Below are 14,924 nucleotides of genomic sequence, written 5' to 3'. Positions count from 1 at the left end.
TGGATTATGATTCCACCATACTGCTAGTCTTACATGTGTTGTAATTTCTCTTCCTTCAGCCATCTACCTCTGTAAGAGGACAATGCAGAATAAAGCAAGGCTGGAACTGGCAGATTATGAAGCTGTAAGTATGATTATTTTCCAGGTACAGTGTAGGAGGAGAGTATAAACTACCTGCAGCTCTGACTCAGCTTGCATTTTCCCCTTTTTCATCCCCCAACTCCTTCAGACAGTGGAAAGGAAGTCTCTTCTATTTCCCTTTTTTTGTTCTCAGCTCTTCTTACCATCACAATATAATCATATCTTTATATAAAGGACTCTCAAATCTCAGCAATAAAAAAAAAAAAACCTCAACTTAAAAATTGGCAAAGGACTAGAACAGACACTTCACCAAAGAGGACTTAAGTATGACAAAGAAGCATATGGAAAGATGTTCAACAGCCATTAGAGAAATACATGCTAAATCCATGATGAGATGCCACTACACATTAGAATGGCTAAAATTAAAAGTACTTATAGTTCAGGTGCTGGTAAGGATGTGGTAAGCAACTGTAATTCTCCTGTATTGCTGGTGGGAATGCAAAAGGGTATGGCCACTCTGGAAAATGGTTTGGCAGTTTCTCCTCAAGTTCAATGCACATGAACTACATACAACCAAGTAATCCCACTTTAACATAACTACATACATACCCCCAGAGAAATAAAAACTTATAGCCACACAAAAACCCATACACTAATGTCTATAGTAGCTTTATGTGTGATAACTCAAAGTTGAAAACAACCCAAATGCACTTTAACAGATGAGTGGTTAAATAAACTACTCTATAATCTTGGAACAGAATACTACTCTGCCGTGAAAAGGAATGAGTTATTAATCCAACCACTTGGATGAGTGTCAAAGACATTATGTTGAGTGAAAGAAGTCAGTCTCAAAAGATTGCAAACTGTGAGATTCAATTTATGTGAAAAAGCTGTCATGAGGGAAAACAGATCAGTGGCTGCCAGGATGCAGCTATAAAGAGATGGCATGAGGGAGTTTGGGGGGGTGGGGGGCGGTGATGGAACCATTCTGTATCCTGATTGTGGTGGTGGTTACCAAGCATATACATGTGTTAAAATTTAAATTACTATACACCAAAAGAAGAAGAACAAATTTACTATATGATCATTTTTTAGCTTAATATATGATAATTTTTAAAAATTGCATCTTCATACCCAATTCACCAGTACTTGGCAGTAGATGCAAAATCTTAGGAGCAAATCCAATCCAGAAGACAAGATGGATGTCAGATGGAGACATACACTCCGAACTTTCCTCCTCCTCCTCCTCCTTCTTTCACAAGATGTGATTGCTTGCAGAAACTGGAGACCCCACCACGCTCATATCCACTCCCATTTAATAGAGACAAGGCATAGTGACCTTGAAGAGTCACAGATAATGTTTTAAATACTTAAAATTTGGGATTGCAAACTCTTTCCCCCAAAACCAGAATTTGTACAGGTCACAGAAAACCTAGGATATTGGCCAGCTTTTCACAGGCCCTCCAGAGGAGGTGTCGTGGAGCCATGGAATGACTGAAGGGCTGACAGGCAGGAGAGGGGGCAACATCAGGGGCAGTGAAGACTCCTCACCCCTGGATACCAGCATGAACAGCACCTTCAGACTCACCCACCTCCCCATGTCCCTCCCACTCTCATGGCCTCAGTCTGCTAAAATGAGAGTGAGGCCCTGCTCACCAGACCTTGTCACTCGCGGGTACCTGCACCCAAGTCCACCCACCCAGCGAGCCACCACTCCCTTCTCTGCAGCCCAAGGGGAACGTGCCTGCCCTCAGAGAACAGGATGGGTGCATGGCCCTCCACTCTTTGGTCCCCCTGGCATCACAGGACCTGTGGACTGGCGGGGAGACAGTAGTGCAGGATGCAGAGCAGAAGTTCCCTGGGAGCCTTGGGCCCTGGCTAAAGCTGGCTTATCCGTGGGAGCCATGAAACATAAATGTGTTGGGACTTTATGATCTCCCCAAGCATCCCCAGCCTGGCAGTTCTATGGCTCTGAGCATCCTAGGCCCCCAGTCCCACCCCCCGCCATCTACCCTCGTGTGCCAGCAACCACCCCTCTTCCAGAGGACTGCTGGCTGGCTCTTTGGGCACCCAGCACCAAGTGCTTTAACTTGGACATGACTACATCCCTTCCCGAACACGATCTACAGAAACAACCCAGAGTGCAGAAGGACGTGGCCACTCCATCCTGTGTCTCCCCTCCCAGTAGTTCCCATGTTTTTAAAAAAGCTCCTAAATAGGAGCATGACAGCACCAGCTCCTAACATATTTTATTCTGTCTTCTGTTCTCTTGCCCTACAACATTCTGCTTTGGTATTGGTAAAGAATGTGGCATTAAGATGTTCTTTCACTTTGAAGTTCTGTCTAAAAGTGGTTAGAAACTAAAAAAAATTGTTGTTTTCACAATTAAGTAATTTTATTATTTTATTATGTATATTATATAATTTCATTATTTTTTTTTCCTGATGGCATAATATCTTTGTAAAAACAAAAATTCAAACAACAAAGAAAGCAGAGAGAGAAGTCTGCAGTCTTTTTTTCTGTACATACATTTTTTTTTTCCTAACAAACTTGGATCACACCATAAATATTATTGTGTAAGCTGCTTCTTTCTCCAGTCATATACTGTAAGGATGTTGAGACTCTTCCTATAGTAGTAATAATAATCTACAGTCTCATTTTTAATGGCTGTCTAGTATTCCATGGTATGACTCTATCATGATTTAGGTTACTGCTTCCAAGTTGACTGACATTCAGGCTTTACCAGCTTTGCTTCCTGTGAACAGTGAAAAAAACAAAAGTGGGGGGAAAAAGTGAAAGTTGCTCAGTTGCATCTGACTCTTTGTGACCCCATGGCTATACAGTCAGTCCATGGAATTCTCCAGGCCACAAAGCCAGAGTGGGTAGCCTTTCTCTTCTCCCAGGGAATCTTCCCAACCCAGGGATCAAACACAGGTCTCCCACACTGCAGGCGGATTCTTTACCAGCTGAGTCACAAGGGAAGCCCAAGAATACTGGAGTGGGTAGCCTACCCCTTCTCCAGTGGATCTTCCTAACCCAGGGAATGAACCAGGGTCTCCAGCATGGCAGGCAGATTCTTTACCAACTGAGCTATTGGGAAGGCCCCCTGTGAACAGTGGCAGAATCAAACGGTTGGTTTTTTGAAATGTTTACACAGCAAGTCTTGGTAATAACTGAGTTTACATGTGTTGGTCTTCAACCAAAGCTCCTTTTATATTAATAATCCACTAATGGGGGTAATCAATTAGTTTTGGCATGAGCTCTATGAAAACACACAGTATAATGTGGGCTCTTGCCTGGTGTTCCATCAGAATTAGGCGAGTCATTAGGGGACCTGTCAAACACCCTGCCCCCCGTGCTATGGTGCCACTCGGTTGCTCAACAGACTTTGAGAAAAGGCTTATTCCCTCTCCCTCTAAAGGTGACCCAGAATGCCTTTTCTCTCCTATGGTTTTTGGGTTTTTCTTTCATGAACATCACAAACCTGGGCACTCCCTTCTTTCCCACTTTTGAATCTGGACTTTCAAAGTCATTAATGCCAGGTCCTCTGGGTTCTCCTTTTTGGCCAGCTTCCCAGCACCACCCCCCCCCCAATTGCTAGAAGACAAATCTTGAAAAGTCCGTCTTGGTCTTGGAGTCAGTTGCAAAGACCCCTCTCATTCCTTCCCTAAATCCTGCGTGAACAATCACAATCCAGTCTCCCAGTCTTCAGTGGCCTCTGTAAATGCGGTGTGAGTCATGTTCCTGTAAAACACACAAGAAAAGAAGACTTAATGGATGTGTAAATGAATATTAATAGTTCTGCTCTGTACAGCAGGGTCTGGTGCAGTGTCAAACTGGGTTCATGTCCGGTGGATTTAAAGTAGGGCCCTGCTGGTTTTTTTGCAAGTAACCAAAATAGATGGCTGCCTTGTAATAAGTATCGATGTGCAAACTCACAATGATTAATGCCTTCTTGTTGATTTTCATTTCTCTCTAGGAAAACTTAGCGAGACTCCAGAGGGCCTTTGCAAGGAAGTGGGAATTCATCTTTATGCAAGCAGAAGCACAAGTCAAGTAGGTGAACTTCACAGGGCCCCTTGCAAGGAGAAAAAGACTGTCTGGAATTTAGAGGTGGTATGAGAGTGGGGTTTCCTTCCTTGGCCAGCCATGGTTAGTCATTGTCTCTCTCATGACAACAACTGAGCAGAAATCAAAACAACTGAGCAGAAATCAAGGTCAGGATGGATAAGTTTCATTTCTGTCACCCATGACACCCTGAAATAATCTCCAAAGTGTGTGTTCCAGCAGGTAATGGGGTCCCTCCCAAATGTATAACTCTGGTTCTAAGAAGCTGTACCTAATTCCCAAGGAGATTTCCAAATCTTCTGTGCTCGGAAGCTGAAAAACACTAGACACACTTTACTTGTTGGTCTGGAAATTTCATCTTTCTTGGAAAACATACTGGAGTTTTAGGAAAGCCAACAAGTGGCCCCTCCTCCATCTCTCCTAAGGGGAAGGGTTCAGAACCAATAAAAAACAAGGCATAGAAGTCAGACATTTGGAGTCCAAGATGTCAGGTTGCTACCGAGAAAACTAGTTATGGGACATGATTTTGGATCTATGACCACAAATCATTGCCCTGGAATTACAGTTTCCCATCAAGGGCAGAACTGGGTATCTGTAGTACCACCACCCCCCGATCTGAGGGCAGAGTCAAGCCTTGTAAGTTTACTGCAGAAAACAGGTGTCCTGGGAACAGACTGACCCAGACAGGGCCCAGATGGACCAACCTCAGCTTGATTTCTTTTTTCAAATGTGCCAATAAGTTAAATCAAGAAGAGATGAAAGGAGGAGAAAGTCAGAGTGTTTTTTCCATATTCTTCCCTCCCAGGGAATGTAACAGAAATTCCTTTCTCTGTAAGGAATCAGAAGTGGGCAGTGAATGTCCCCCAGCCCAGAAACATGGTCATCAACCAGATCCTTTTGATTCTGGGAAATGGGTTTGCTCAGGTGGGGTTCTCTCTTGTCCTTTTTGGCAGCGGGCTGTAATTTAGCTGCAGATGGAAGAAATGGGACAGAGGAGGGGGTGGGGAAGGGATGCTGAACTGGGAGGAGGTGATTATCTTTTCTCTGGTCACCACTTGCACGTGAGCAGCCCCCATGAGTCTTCAAAGGGCCCCTCCCCATGCTCTGGGCAGTGTTGCAGCCCATCCCCAGGACTGTGCTCAGGCTGATGACCAGTCTGGCTGCAGCTGGAAATGACGTGAGGTCCTTGGGTCCAGTGAACTGTACCCCTCTTCCCCTCCCCCTGCAGCCTCTGCCCCCTACCCATGGCCACATGCCCGCCCCCCCACCTCAGTGCTCCCCACAGCCCCTGAGAAAGGAGAAAGCAGGAGGGTGGGTGAGGGGTGAGAAGGAGGAAGAATTGAGCCAGTGCGCTCAGGAGCCACTGGGAAGAGAAGAGAAGGTCTGATTTACACTTTCAGGACCACACAGCATCATCGCACGTTATAAAAGGAGGGGAAAATACCCCTTTGTATATATATGGTATTTCTCGATTCCCTATTTTGATTAACTCTGTGATTATATTAAATTCTGGGCTGTTTAAGTACACAGCAATTATCACAAAAATCACAGGGTTATTATGACTTTATTTTAGTCTAGTAAACTAAAGTACTCCCAAGAGAGCCAAGAACCTGGAGTTACACGGCAATTAATCGAAGTTACTTTCTACTCAGATAACATGGAGTAATGCAGTCTGTTTTTTAAGGCTCTTACCTATGCTTCTGATCACAACATGAAGAATCTGTCTTGCAATTTGTTCCTCCCCCAGCTGAGGCCAGTGATATTTGCCTTCTGGATCTTGTCATACACTAGGGCTATTACTTTGCTTTTAGAGAATCAGATGGTTTAAGTGACTTTTAAAACGCATGAAAAGTGAAAAGTGTGTTCGTCACTCAGTCATATCCGACTCTTTGCAACCCCATGGACTGTAGCCCGCGCCAGGCTCCTCTGTCCTCAGAATTCTCCAGGCAAGAGTCCTGGGGTGGGTTGCCATTTCCTTCTCCAGGGGATCTTCCCGACCCAGGAATTAAACCCAGGTCTCCTGCATTGCAAGTAGATTCTTTACTGTCTAAGCCACCAGAGAAGTCCTATTTTAAAACACGTAACTGCAGCATTTTGAAGACATTTCTACTGATTCTGAAGCTAAAGGAAACTTTCAGATTTGAGGGTGAAAGATTACAAGCCTATGGTTATATTCGTTCTCATAACTTGAATATGCAGTGTACTTTGATAAGGTGGGGGAGGGGTGAGCGTGACAACAACTAATGCAATTCTTAATAATCCAAATCTTAATAATTCAAATGGACAACTGCATTCCTGAAGGCTGAATAGGCTCACCCTATTCATTATACCTAATCAGTAATTTTCAGTCTAGCTGAAAACAAGCTGTCTTACCATGTGTGGGCTTCCTGAGGTTTCCTTGCGGGAACTCTGCACCCACATCGTACAGTTCTGCAGAAAGCAGGAGCCACACAGGGGCCAAGAGCCCTGTGTACACTGAGCTCCTAAAAATGGAACCTAGAGCTGGCACGTGGGTCAGGAAGGAAAACAGAATAAAAAGCCTCTGATTTCCCTTTTCTCACTCTTTCAGAATTGATCGGAAAAAGGATAAGACAGAAAGGAAAATTCTGGATAGTCAAGAACGAGCCTTTTGGGATGTCCACAGGCCAGTGGTGAGAAAGCTCTGCTCGGGTCTCTCTTTTCCAATTTTCTCTCTTCCTTCACTTAGAAGAAAAGACCATCTTCAGCCACAAGGCGTCTCACTCTGAAGAAGGTTGCTCAGCTTTGTGAAAGTGGTTTTGCCATTCACTCAGATCATCTCAGTAGATCTTCCGGAATGTATATCAGTTCCACCTTTTAAAAATGATTCATTCACGAATATGGAATTGGAAATGGGGGAGCTGTGGGAATTCCACCCAGGGAACTTTGGGCCCCAAAGTTTACAGTCCTAAAACAAGCAGTTTCCATTTCTAATGTTATTCAATTCCAACTTCTGGAGTATTCTCTTTCAAATGCAACCGATTGATGTTACTCACAGTCACTGGTCATTGAAAGCACTGAATTAATGGATTCTGAGTCATTATCCTGGGAGAAATACAGGGTTAGATTCTTGCAAGCCTTGCCTCACATTGTCATCAACCAATCAATAGAAAACCTTGTTTAAAGTGTGTCTCAGTTTAAAGCCACCTTATTTAATGTATATTGTTGATCACTGACTTCGAGCTCACAGCCAAGAGCATACAGCGCATGCGTGGATGGCACCTATCTAATACACCTCTTTTCTCCATAAAGCAAACCCCAGCCTTCCTGCACTTAGGAACACTAGACAGCCTGTCAGCACTGGACTTTGGGGCCATGTTAAACAGCCAGATCACCAACAAAAAACACAAAAAGGTGTAAAACACGGTGCTCAGTACACCATGAAAAGGATGCTTGTTCACAGCAAGAGAGGAAACAAGAAGGCGCCTCACAGGAAACGTGCAGGTCGGGCAGCTCAGCATTTTTGCTGCTCTCCACATATGCACCAGTGACCACGAAGTCACCATGAGCATCAGCGTGGGAATTATAAGTAGATTTCAGCAAGTAGGCAGATCCACAAATACAAAATCCATGAATCATGAGATCTGATGCATTTCCAATTTCACATTATCAAAACAAATTTTGCATTTTCCTCATGAAATGAAACTAAAATGAATAAATTATGTCAGCCTTCCTCAAGTCTGATTAGAAGCAAAACCATAGCCTGCCAGACTCCTCTGCCCATGGAATTTTCCGGGCAAGAATACTGGAATGGGTTGCCATTTCTACTCCAGGGGATTTTCCCAATCCAAGGATCAAACCCACGTCTCTTGCATTTCCTGAATTGGCAGGCAGATTCTTTACCACTAGTGCCACCTGGGAAGTCCTTAGGTAGCTAGGTGTCTGAAATAACAAAGGCTCTAGTTGAAGCCATCCACTGCTTTGAAAAATTAGTTTACTCTTATAAACTGTACACTGTACTGTCTACATATCATCCTTAGATAATATGAGCTACGCTCTTTTATTTCATATGAGAACTCTGTGGAGGAACACATATTACAGATGGAAACACCTTTGTAAAAACAAATTGTCAATGGCAAAATGGAGGTAATCATGTATTTATTATGTGTAACAGGAAAGACAAAGACTGGTTCTGAGGGTGTCACTTGAGCCAACTTGGACAGTATGATTGTCTGTTAGTAATTTATATGATTTTTTTTCTCAGCCAGGCTGTGTGAACACAACAGAAATGGACATCAGAAAATGTCGACGTTTGAAGAACCCACAAAAGGTTAAAAAGGTTCGCTAGTTTAGCTGAGTTAAAATTCTTGATGGGAATTGCCCTTCCATTTTGAATACTGTTCAAACAACAATTTACTATTTGTAATTCTCCCGGTTTCATCCTTGGAAACCATTTCATTCATTCTACAATGTTTATGGAGTGGCAGGTGTGGGCCTGGCTGCAGAAATACAGTGGCAAGTCCTACAAGTGAAAGTGAAAGTCGCTCAGTCGTGTCTGACTCTGGGAGCCCATGGACTATACAGTCCATCGAATTCTCCAGGCCAGAATACTGGAGTGGGTAACCTTTCCCTTCTCCAGGGGATCTTCCCAACCCAGGGATCACACCCAGGTCTCCTGCATTGCAGGTGGATGTTTACCAGCTGAGCCACAAGGGAAGCCCAAGAATACTGGGGTGGGTAGCCTGTCCCTTCTCCAGCAGATCTTCCTGACCCAGAAATTGAACCAGGGTCTTTTGCACTGCAGGCGGATTCTTTACCAACTGAGCTATCAGGGAAGTCCCTAGTCCACAGCCTGGTAGGCATGAAGCAAGCCAGCAGGCGATGGTGGAAAGTTCAGGATGGTTCAGGAACACCAGAACGGGGCACCAGACCAGGGGCTTCCCAGGGGTTTCCATAGCAGGCTCAAGGGTACAGAGGTCCAAAGCATAAATAGTTCTTGACTCTGGAGAGGCAGTGGAGAGGAAAGGACGCATAAGGAACTGTAAGGAAGGAGATCCCACAGGGGCCGGCTTGATACTTTGACACAGGTGAAAGTCTTAGTAGAGTTAGATCTCCCCCAAGTCAAACCACCATCTCATCCAGCCATGAATGATCCTACGCTCATTTGTGTTTCACTGTACTAGAAGGGACAGTGATTCTCTCTCATCTATATATGACATGACATATGTATCAACTCCTTCATTTTACTTATATATTTTCTTCTTCATTGAGTTTTTGATACCCACTGTATTATCCTTTTTTAAAATCTTACATAAAAGAATCTTTGTTATTATCACTGCAATCAGGAAAGTATGCAAGTGTGTTGCTGTCATTTCACAATACTAGTGTAATGGAAGGCCAGAATAAGTATACGACAAATTCAACATCTTCATATTTTTACATTAGTCTTAAAAGGTCCTCATTTCATCTTTAAAGACCCCCTAATTCTAATATTCCAGAATTTCATGGAGCCCATGTGCGTCCCTATCTGAGCCTTCCATGATATTATAGATTTCAGCTATAAATTATATCCTTTGGAGTTATATTTCTTTCCCAGAACAAAGAGTATCTTTAATGTGTTTCTAACAAAAGGAACAGATTAAAAGTAGCCATACCTGTGGTTATGTGGGAAAACTGAGTCCAGAAAACTGGTCAGATGAAAAGGAAAAGATCTGAAACCCTCCCATCTCAAGTTTGTACCAGAGAGGCATAACCAATAGAAAACCTAGAGGGGGTCTCTTTGGGCATAATCTTTAGCTGTTCTTGAACCTACTTGTATCTCAGAATCACCTGGAGCATTTGATAAAAGTGCAGGCCCCCCAACTCCACCCACAAAGATTTTGGTTCGGTGAGTCTGGGGTAGAGTTCGGCAATGTGCATCTTTACCAAGTACCCAAGATTATTTTTTGCAGGTAGTCTATGGGCCGTATTTGGAGAAGCACTGTTATGCAAGGAGACCATCAAAGAAAGGAAGGATTTTCTAGCAGTGATAACCCAAAGATGGGACCAGATGTCTCAGGAGCCAGAGTTCCCATCACTGGAGAAATCCAAGCAGAGGCCGATGACTTATTGTCAGGATGTCATAGAGGAGGGCAGAGGCATCAGATGAGTGCTCAGAGTAGCTGACCCTCTGGGCCTCCTTCAGCTCTTGAGGGCGCTTGATTCAATGTTCTTGTTTCTCCTCTAGTCAGTGTACGGTGTGACTGAAGAATCCCAGTCGCAAAGCCCAGTGCACATCCCCAGTCAGCCAATCAGGAAAACCACAAAAGAAGACATCCGGAAACAAGTGAGTGAATTGGTTGCTGCACTCTCAAAAGGAGACGTGGCCAGTTTGAAAACCTTTTGAATGTTCACAGGGAGCATTAAGTTCCTGGAAAGCACAGTGGAAGCAGCTGTGGGTGACTTGAACCTTCGAGCACCGTGTGTGAATAATTCATGGAGGCTCAAGAGGAGAACTTCTCCACAGAGTTGCTCCAGCATTTAGTAGGAAAGGACATAATGAGTTACCATAACACCATGGGCTAACTGCTGTAGTAAGGTTTTATACAAGATGCTATAGGAGCTGGGAGGGCGGGGTGGGGTGGGTAGGGGGCACTCATGTCACGGGGTCCTTAAAATTGTAATGCACTTCCAGAGTAAACCAGCTTAGGACCACCAGTTTCACTGCTCTGATTCAGAAGGAAAGCTGACAAATAGAGCAAGCCCTACTCCCAATGCCATTTCACCATTATTTGGTTCCATGTTATCATCCTCCTTGATGAGGAGTTAACTGGTCAACCCAAGTCAACAGACAGTGGCTGGCTAATTACATTACTCCTTTCCGGGAGTTCACTGGTAATAAAGTGACTTAAGGGACTACTTTTTACATTATGCTTTACTGGCTTAGAGGGGGCACCCAAAGGCATAAACTGTGAGGTGCCTGAACTTGACAAGTTTATTATTGTGTGGGGGAGGGGAAATAGCTTACAGAAAATAGCTACTCAATGATTCCAGGTAAGTACACCAAGCACATAGGTGTGATGTAGGTGTGAAAGTTGGGTAGGAGATCACTGGAGAATAGTCAAACCAAATAGTTAGGGTGTGTGGGTTACCTCCATGCTGCTGCTAAGCTTTGTAGAATATATACTATTTTTAAGTTAGCAATCACTTTTGGGAATCAAGCCTTAAGCCATAACACAGTACAGGAGAATATGTGATGTAGGCTAAACTGTAGAATGTATTTCTTGAGTGTGGTAAGAATTTCCAAAAGAGGTAAATAGTTGCTGGAGGTAAATAGAGGGCTGGAGAAGTCTGTCCAGAGGAGGTGTTTGACTGTTGGTAGAAATACAGGATTTGGGTTCCTGAGGTGAAAGGGTGAAAATATCCCAGTTTAGTCTTAACACTTCTGTTCTGTCTTTCCCCAGATAACATTTTTGAATGCACAGATTGACAGACATTGTTTAAAAATGTCCAAAGTGGCTGAAAGGTATGTTTCCCTTTAATGTTGTTATTTTTCTCTAATTCAACAAAGAAGAAATGTTCCAGGGTTATGGCTGACGAGTGTGTATCAGGAGACAGACCACAGTCATTTCTTAAACTGATGGGTGAAAAAAACCACAGGCTTGTTGGAGTACAGCTAAGATAACAGACCTCCCTTGAGTGATGTCAAGAAATGTTCTGTTGCTAAAGCTTTTCAGGAGGGTGGCTGAGAGACTTTGTCAATCAAGGAAGAACGACCTTAAAAGCTACATAATGCACATTTACCTTCAGCCTCTTGATTAATTCAAATGGAATTGCTCCCTTTTCCGCTGTAAAACGCCCAGATTCACTTTATAGGGGGAAAGAATTATGTGTGCCCTTTGAGGTGCTGGCTGCGCAAACAGGGGGGACTGGACCATCAGGAGGCGTTCCATCTCCACACACCATCAACCTCCCAACTGCATCGAATCAGCTGTAAAGAAAATATTTGGCACCTGCAGCCTGGCTTCCACAGGAGCCTTACTGCTACAGTCTGCACCAGGAGTTGGTTCCACTCTGTTAACTCATGGGAGACTTGGTTTTGTCAACGAAACAGTCTTTTTTTGAGCTTTTTTAAAGAGGGGAGAGCACCTGGGGAGTCTATATGGAATAAATCTGAGCAGGTAACCCCGAACCAGAGGTTTATTCATCCATATGCTACTGTTAAAGTGGCAACCAATATCTGAAGGCTCAAGGGCTTAAGTTGTGTCTTAGTGTTTATTGGTCATCACAGTAAGGTGGGTCCTTTAAGTCCGCCTGACATGGAGGGCTGGCTGTGTGTTCAACCTGTAAGCCTTTCCCTGCTGGCCCCTGGGTTCATCCACATCTTCTTTCTAGATAAATAACGCAAATCGAGCCAAAGGAAACTCCACACACAGACGCCAAACTGGGATGCACACTTTGCCCTTAGGTGGCCAAGGACATCCGTGGATACGGGCTCGTCTCTTTGCTGGCATCTCGTATCTATTCCGGGACTTCTCAGGAGTGTCACAATTGACATTCTGGGCCAAATACTTGGTGGCAGGAAGCTGTCCTGTACATGATGTTTTGCAGCATCCTTGACCTCTACCCACATATGCATGCTCAGTGACTCAGTCATTTCCTACTCTTTGCAACCCCATGGCCTGTAACCCACCAGGCTCCTCTGTCCATGGGATTTCCCAGGCAAGAATACTGGAGTGGGTTGCCATTTCCTTCTCCAGGGGATCTTCCAGAGCCAGGGATTGAGCCCACGTCTCCTGCACTGGCAGGCAGGTTCTTTACCTCTGCACCACCTAGGAAGAAGCCCTTGACCTCTACCCGCTAGATGCCAAAACCCCACCTCACAGTTTATGACAGCAAAAATGTTTTCACGCACCATCAAATGTCCCAGGAGAGGGCAAAATCAACCCCACTGAGAATTCCTGGTATTCCTATTTTCCCGAATGCACGTGCTTGAGAAGGTTGCCATGGCTGGAGCTCACCTCACATTAGACAAGTGTTCTAGGGGTCACAGCTTTAGCCTGGGGGGCTGGGGAGCCTCCTCAGCCCACTATCATAATGTGGGGCTTTCGGAGTCCCAGGCTCTGAGCTTGCTTTTCAAACCTCACTGTGGTTGTCTTCATCCCAGCAGAGTGCTTGTGAGTGAAACAGCTGGGAGGACCTCCACTCCCCTGGTGTCATAGCCTGTGAGAAACTGCAAGCTTCTTTGTCTGTGAATGGGGGCCAGTAATGGCTGTCCTGGCTGTCCTAGGATCAGAGCCAGCCGTGGAAGGACCCTCTATAAAGTCTGCAGACCTAGGAGACCATGTATGTGGATGTGTCTGTCCCTTGGTCTGCTTGCTAGGGTCAGTGGTTTTGAGTCTGATCATCCAGGTCAGAGAGGGGGTTAAGACTGGAGAGTCTTAAGCCATCGTGCTAGGAATTGGACTCAGTGATTCAGAGTAGATCGGGGAAACTGCATTTTGAATACCCTGTGGTAGACTGACCAGGTCTCTGAGGATTTGGAGAAGCCACTGCCCACCACGCACAGTGACCTGAGCGCTCACATCAAAAGGGACGCCCAGCCTGGTCTCATCTTTGGGGTGGAGGGAGGGAAAGATCCCAAACCTGTCAGCACGAGGGTGGCCAGCTGCGTGGGTGTGTGTGGCAGGAAAGGAGACAGCCCTGGTCGGGGAGGGGAGCCTGGGCGCACCCATTGTTTGTTTACAGGCCTCACCTGGTACCCTCTAATTATGCTTGAGAGCCTGCTCACACCCGCAGAGATTATTCATTCCAACCCTGCCCTCCTCACTCCCCAGCCTGAAGCTTTCACGAGTCTCCGCCCAGCAGAGACTGCATTTTATTCCCAGCAGCAGTTACTGGCAACTTTTCAATGTGACACAAGGGTTTTTCATTAGAGCCACAGGAAACCCCCAGATAGAGAGGAGGAGGGAGAGGAGACGGGTGTTAGAAGGAGATAAAGCAGCCTGGAGCCTTGGTCTGTCAGCGGCTCGGTGGGGGTGAGAACAGGGAGGTGGCGCTGGCAGCTGGCCTTGGGTGCCACTGCTCTGCCCGCCAGAGGTGACAGCTGAGCTATCTCAGGTGGGCGGACCTGGGTTCCCTGGACCCACTCCAGGTGATCGTGGTAATGAGCCAGAAGCCGTCAGGCAAAGGACCGCAGCCGGCTGAGAACAGGTGCATGTGGTTTTCCACTTAGTTCTCTGAGAATTGAAACTGGGGAGAGGGCAGGAGGGCTGGTGATCATAAAAGTCCAGTTCTAAAAAAGGCAGGAGTCAAGATTGGGTCAAAGGATGCAGCCAGACGCAGCTGGGAAGAGAAAAAGGAAACTTTGCAAACTAAAGGAGCAGAACCACACAATGTAGGGGATGGATGTGGAGCCAGCCATCTAGGTTTGGATTCCGCCTCTGCCATTTTCTAACTGTGTGACCTTGGGCAGGTTGCTTCACCTCTCTGTGCCTCGGTTCACCTCTTGAAAGGGGAGACAGCAGTGATGCTTAACTAACAGGGTTCATGAGTTAATCCTCGGCGAGAGATCTAATCCTTGGCACAACACTCGCAGTGAATGTGAACAATTATTATTTTCCAGTGTGATGCTTTGGAAAGGAGCAGAATTCAAGTACATAAAATGGCATGAACCTGCTGTGTGGTGTCCAGGGGGACAGAGGACAGGCCAAGGAAAGAGGCAGGCCCTGCAGATGGCAGTTCTTCCCACCTCTTTCTTTTCACTCTCAGAGAGTGAAAAGAGAGCCCTGCAGGCTGCCGAAGGCTGGCCTCGCAGCCTCCAGTCTGTGGGTCTCCGC

At 45.4% G+C, this 14,924-nt stretch overlaps 1 protein-coding gene across 14 annotated transcripts in view; it reads left to right on the top strand.

Moving 5' to 3' along the window:
• RGS6 (regulator of G protein signaling 6) overlaps positions 1-14,924 on the top strand; it is a 601,147-nt gene that overhangs the window by 509,299 nt on the left and 76,924 nt on the right. For 12 of the 14 annotated variants that reach the window (XR_006343935.1, XM_043919808.1, XM_043919806.1 and 9 more), the window contains exons 7-12: positions 60-124; positions 4,061-4,137; positions 6,719-6,800; positions 8,372-8,446; positions 10,334-10,432; positions 11,550-11,611. Coding sequence is in view for 13 of the 14 variants with exons in the window: in XM_043919808.1 (XP_043775743.1) it covers positions 60-124; positions 4,061-4,137; positions 6,719-6,800; positions 8,372-8,446; positions 10,334-10,432; positions 11,550-11,611 (460 nt within the window). In the remaining variant the exon portion in view is untranslated. The remainder of the gene's footprint in view (positions 1-59; positions 125-4,060; positions 4,138-6,718; positions 6,801-8,371; positions 8,447-10,333; positions 10,433-11,549; positions 11,612-14,924) is intronic. The other 2 variants (XM_043919807.1, XM_043919805.1) reach the window with 1 other exon arrangement.

The sequence above is a fragment of the Cervus elaphus genome, chromosome 12, assembly GCF_910594005.1.
Source record: "Cervus elaphus chromosome 12, mCerEla1.1, whole genome shotgun sequence".
Taxonomy (NCBI): domain Eukaryota; kingdom Metazoa; phylum Chordata; class Mammalia; order Artiodactyla; family Cervidae; genus Cervus; species Cervus elaphus.
This window is presented reverse-complemented; position numbering and strand designations above follow the sequence as displayed.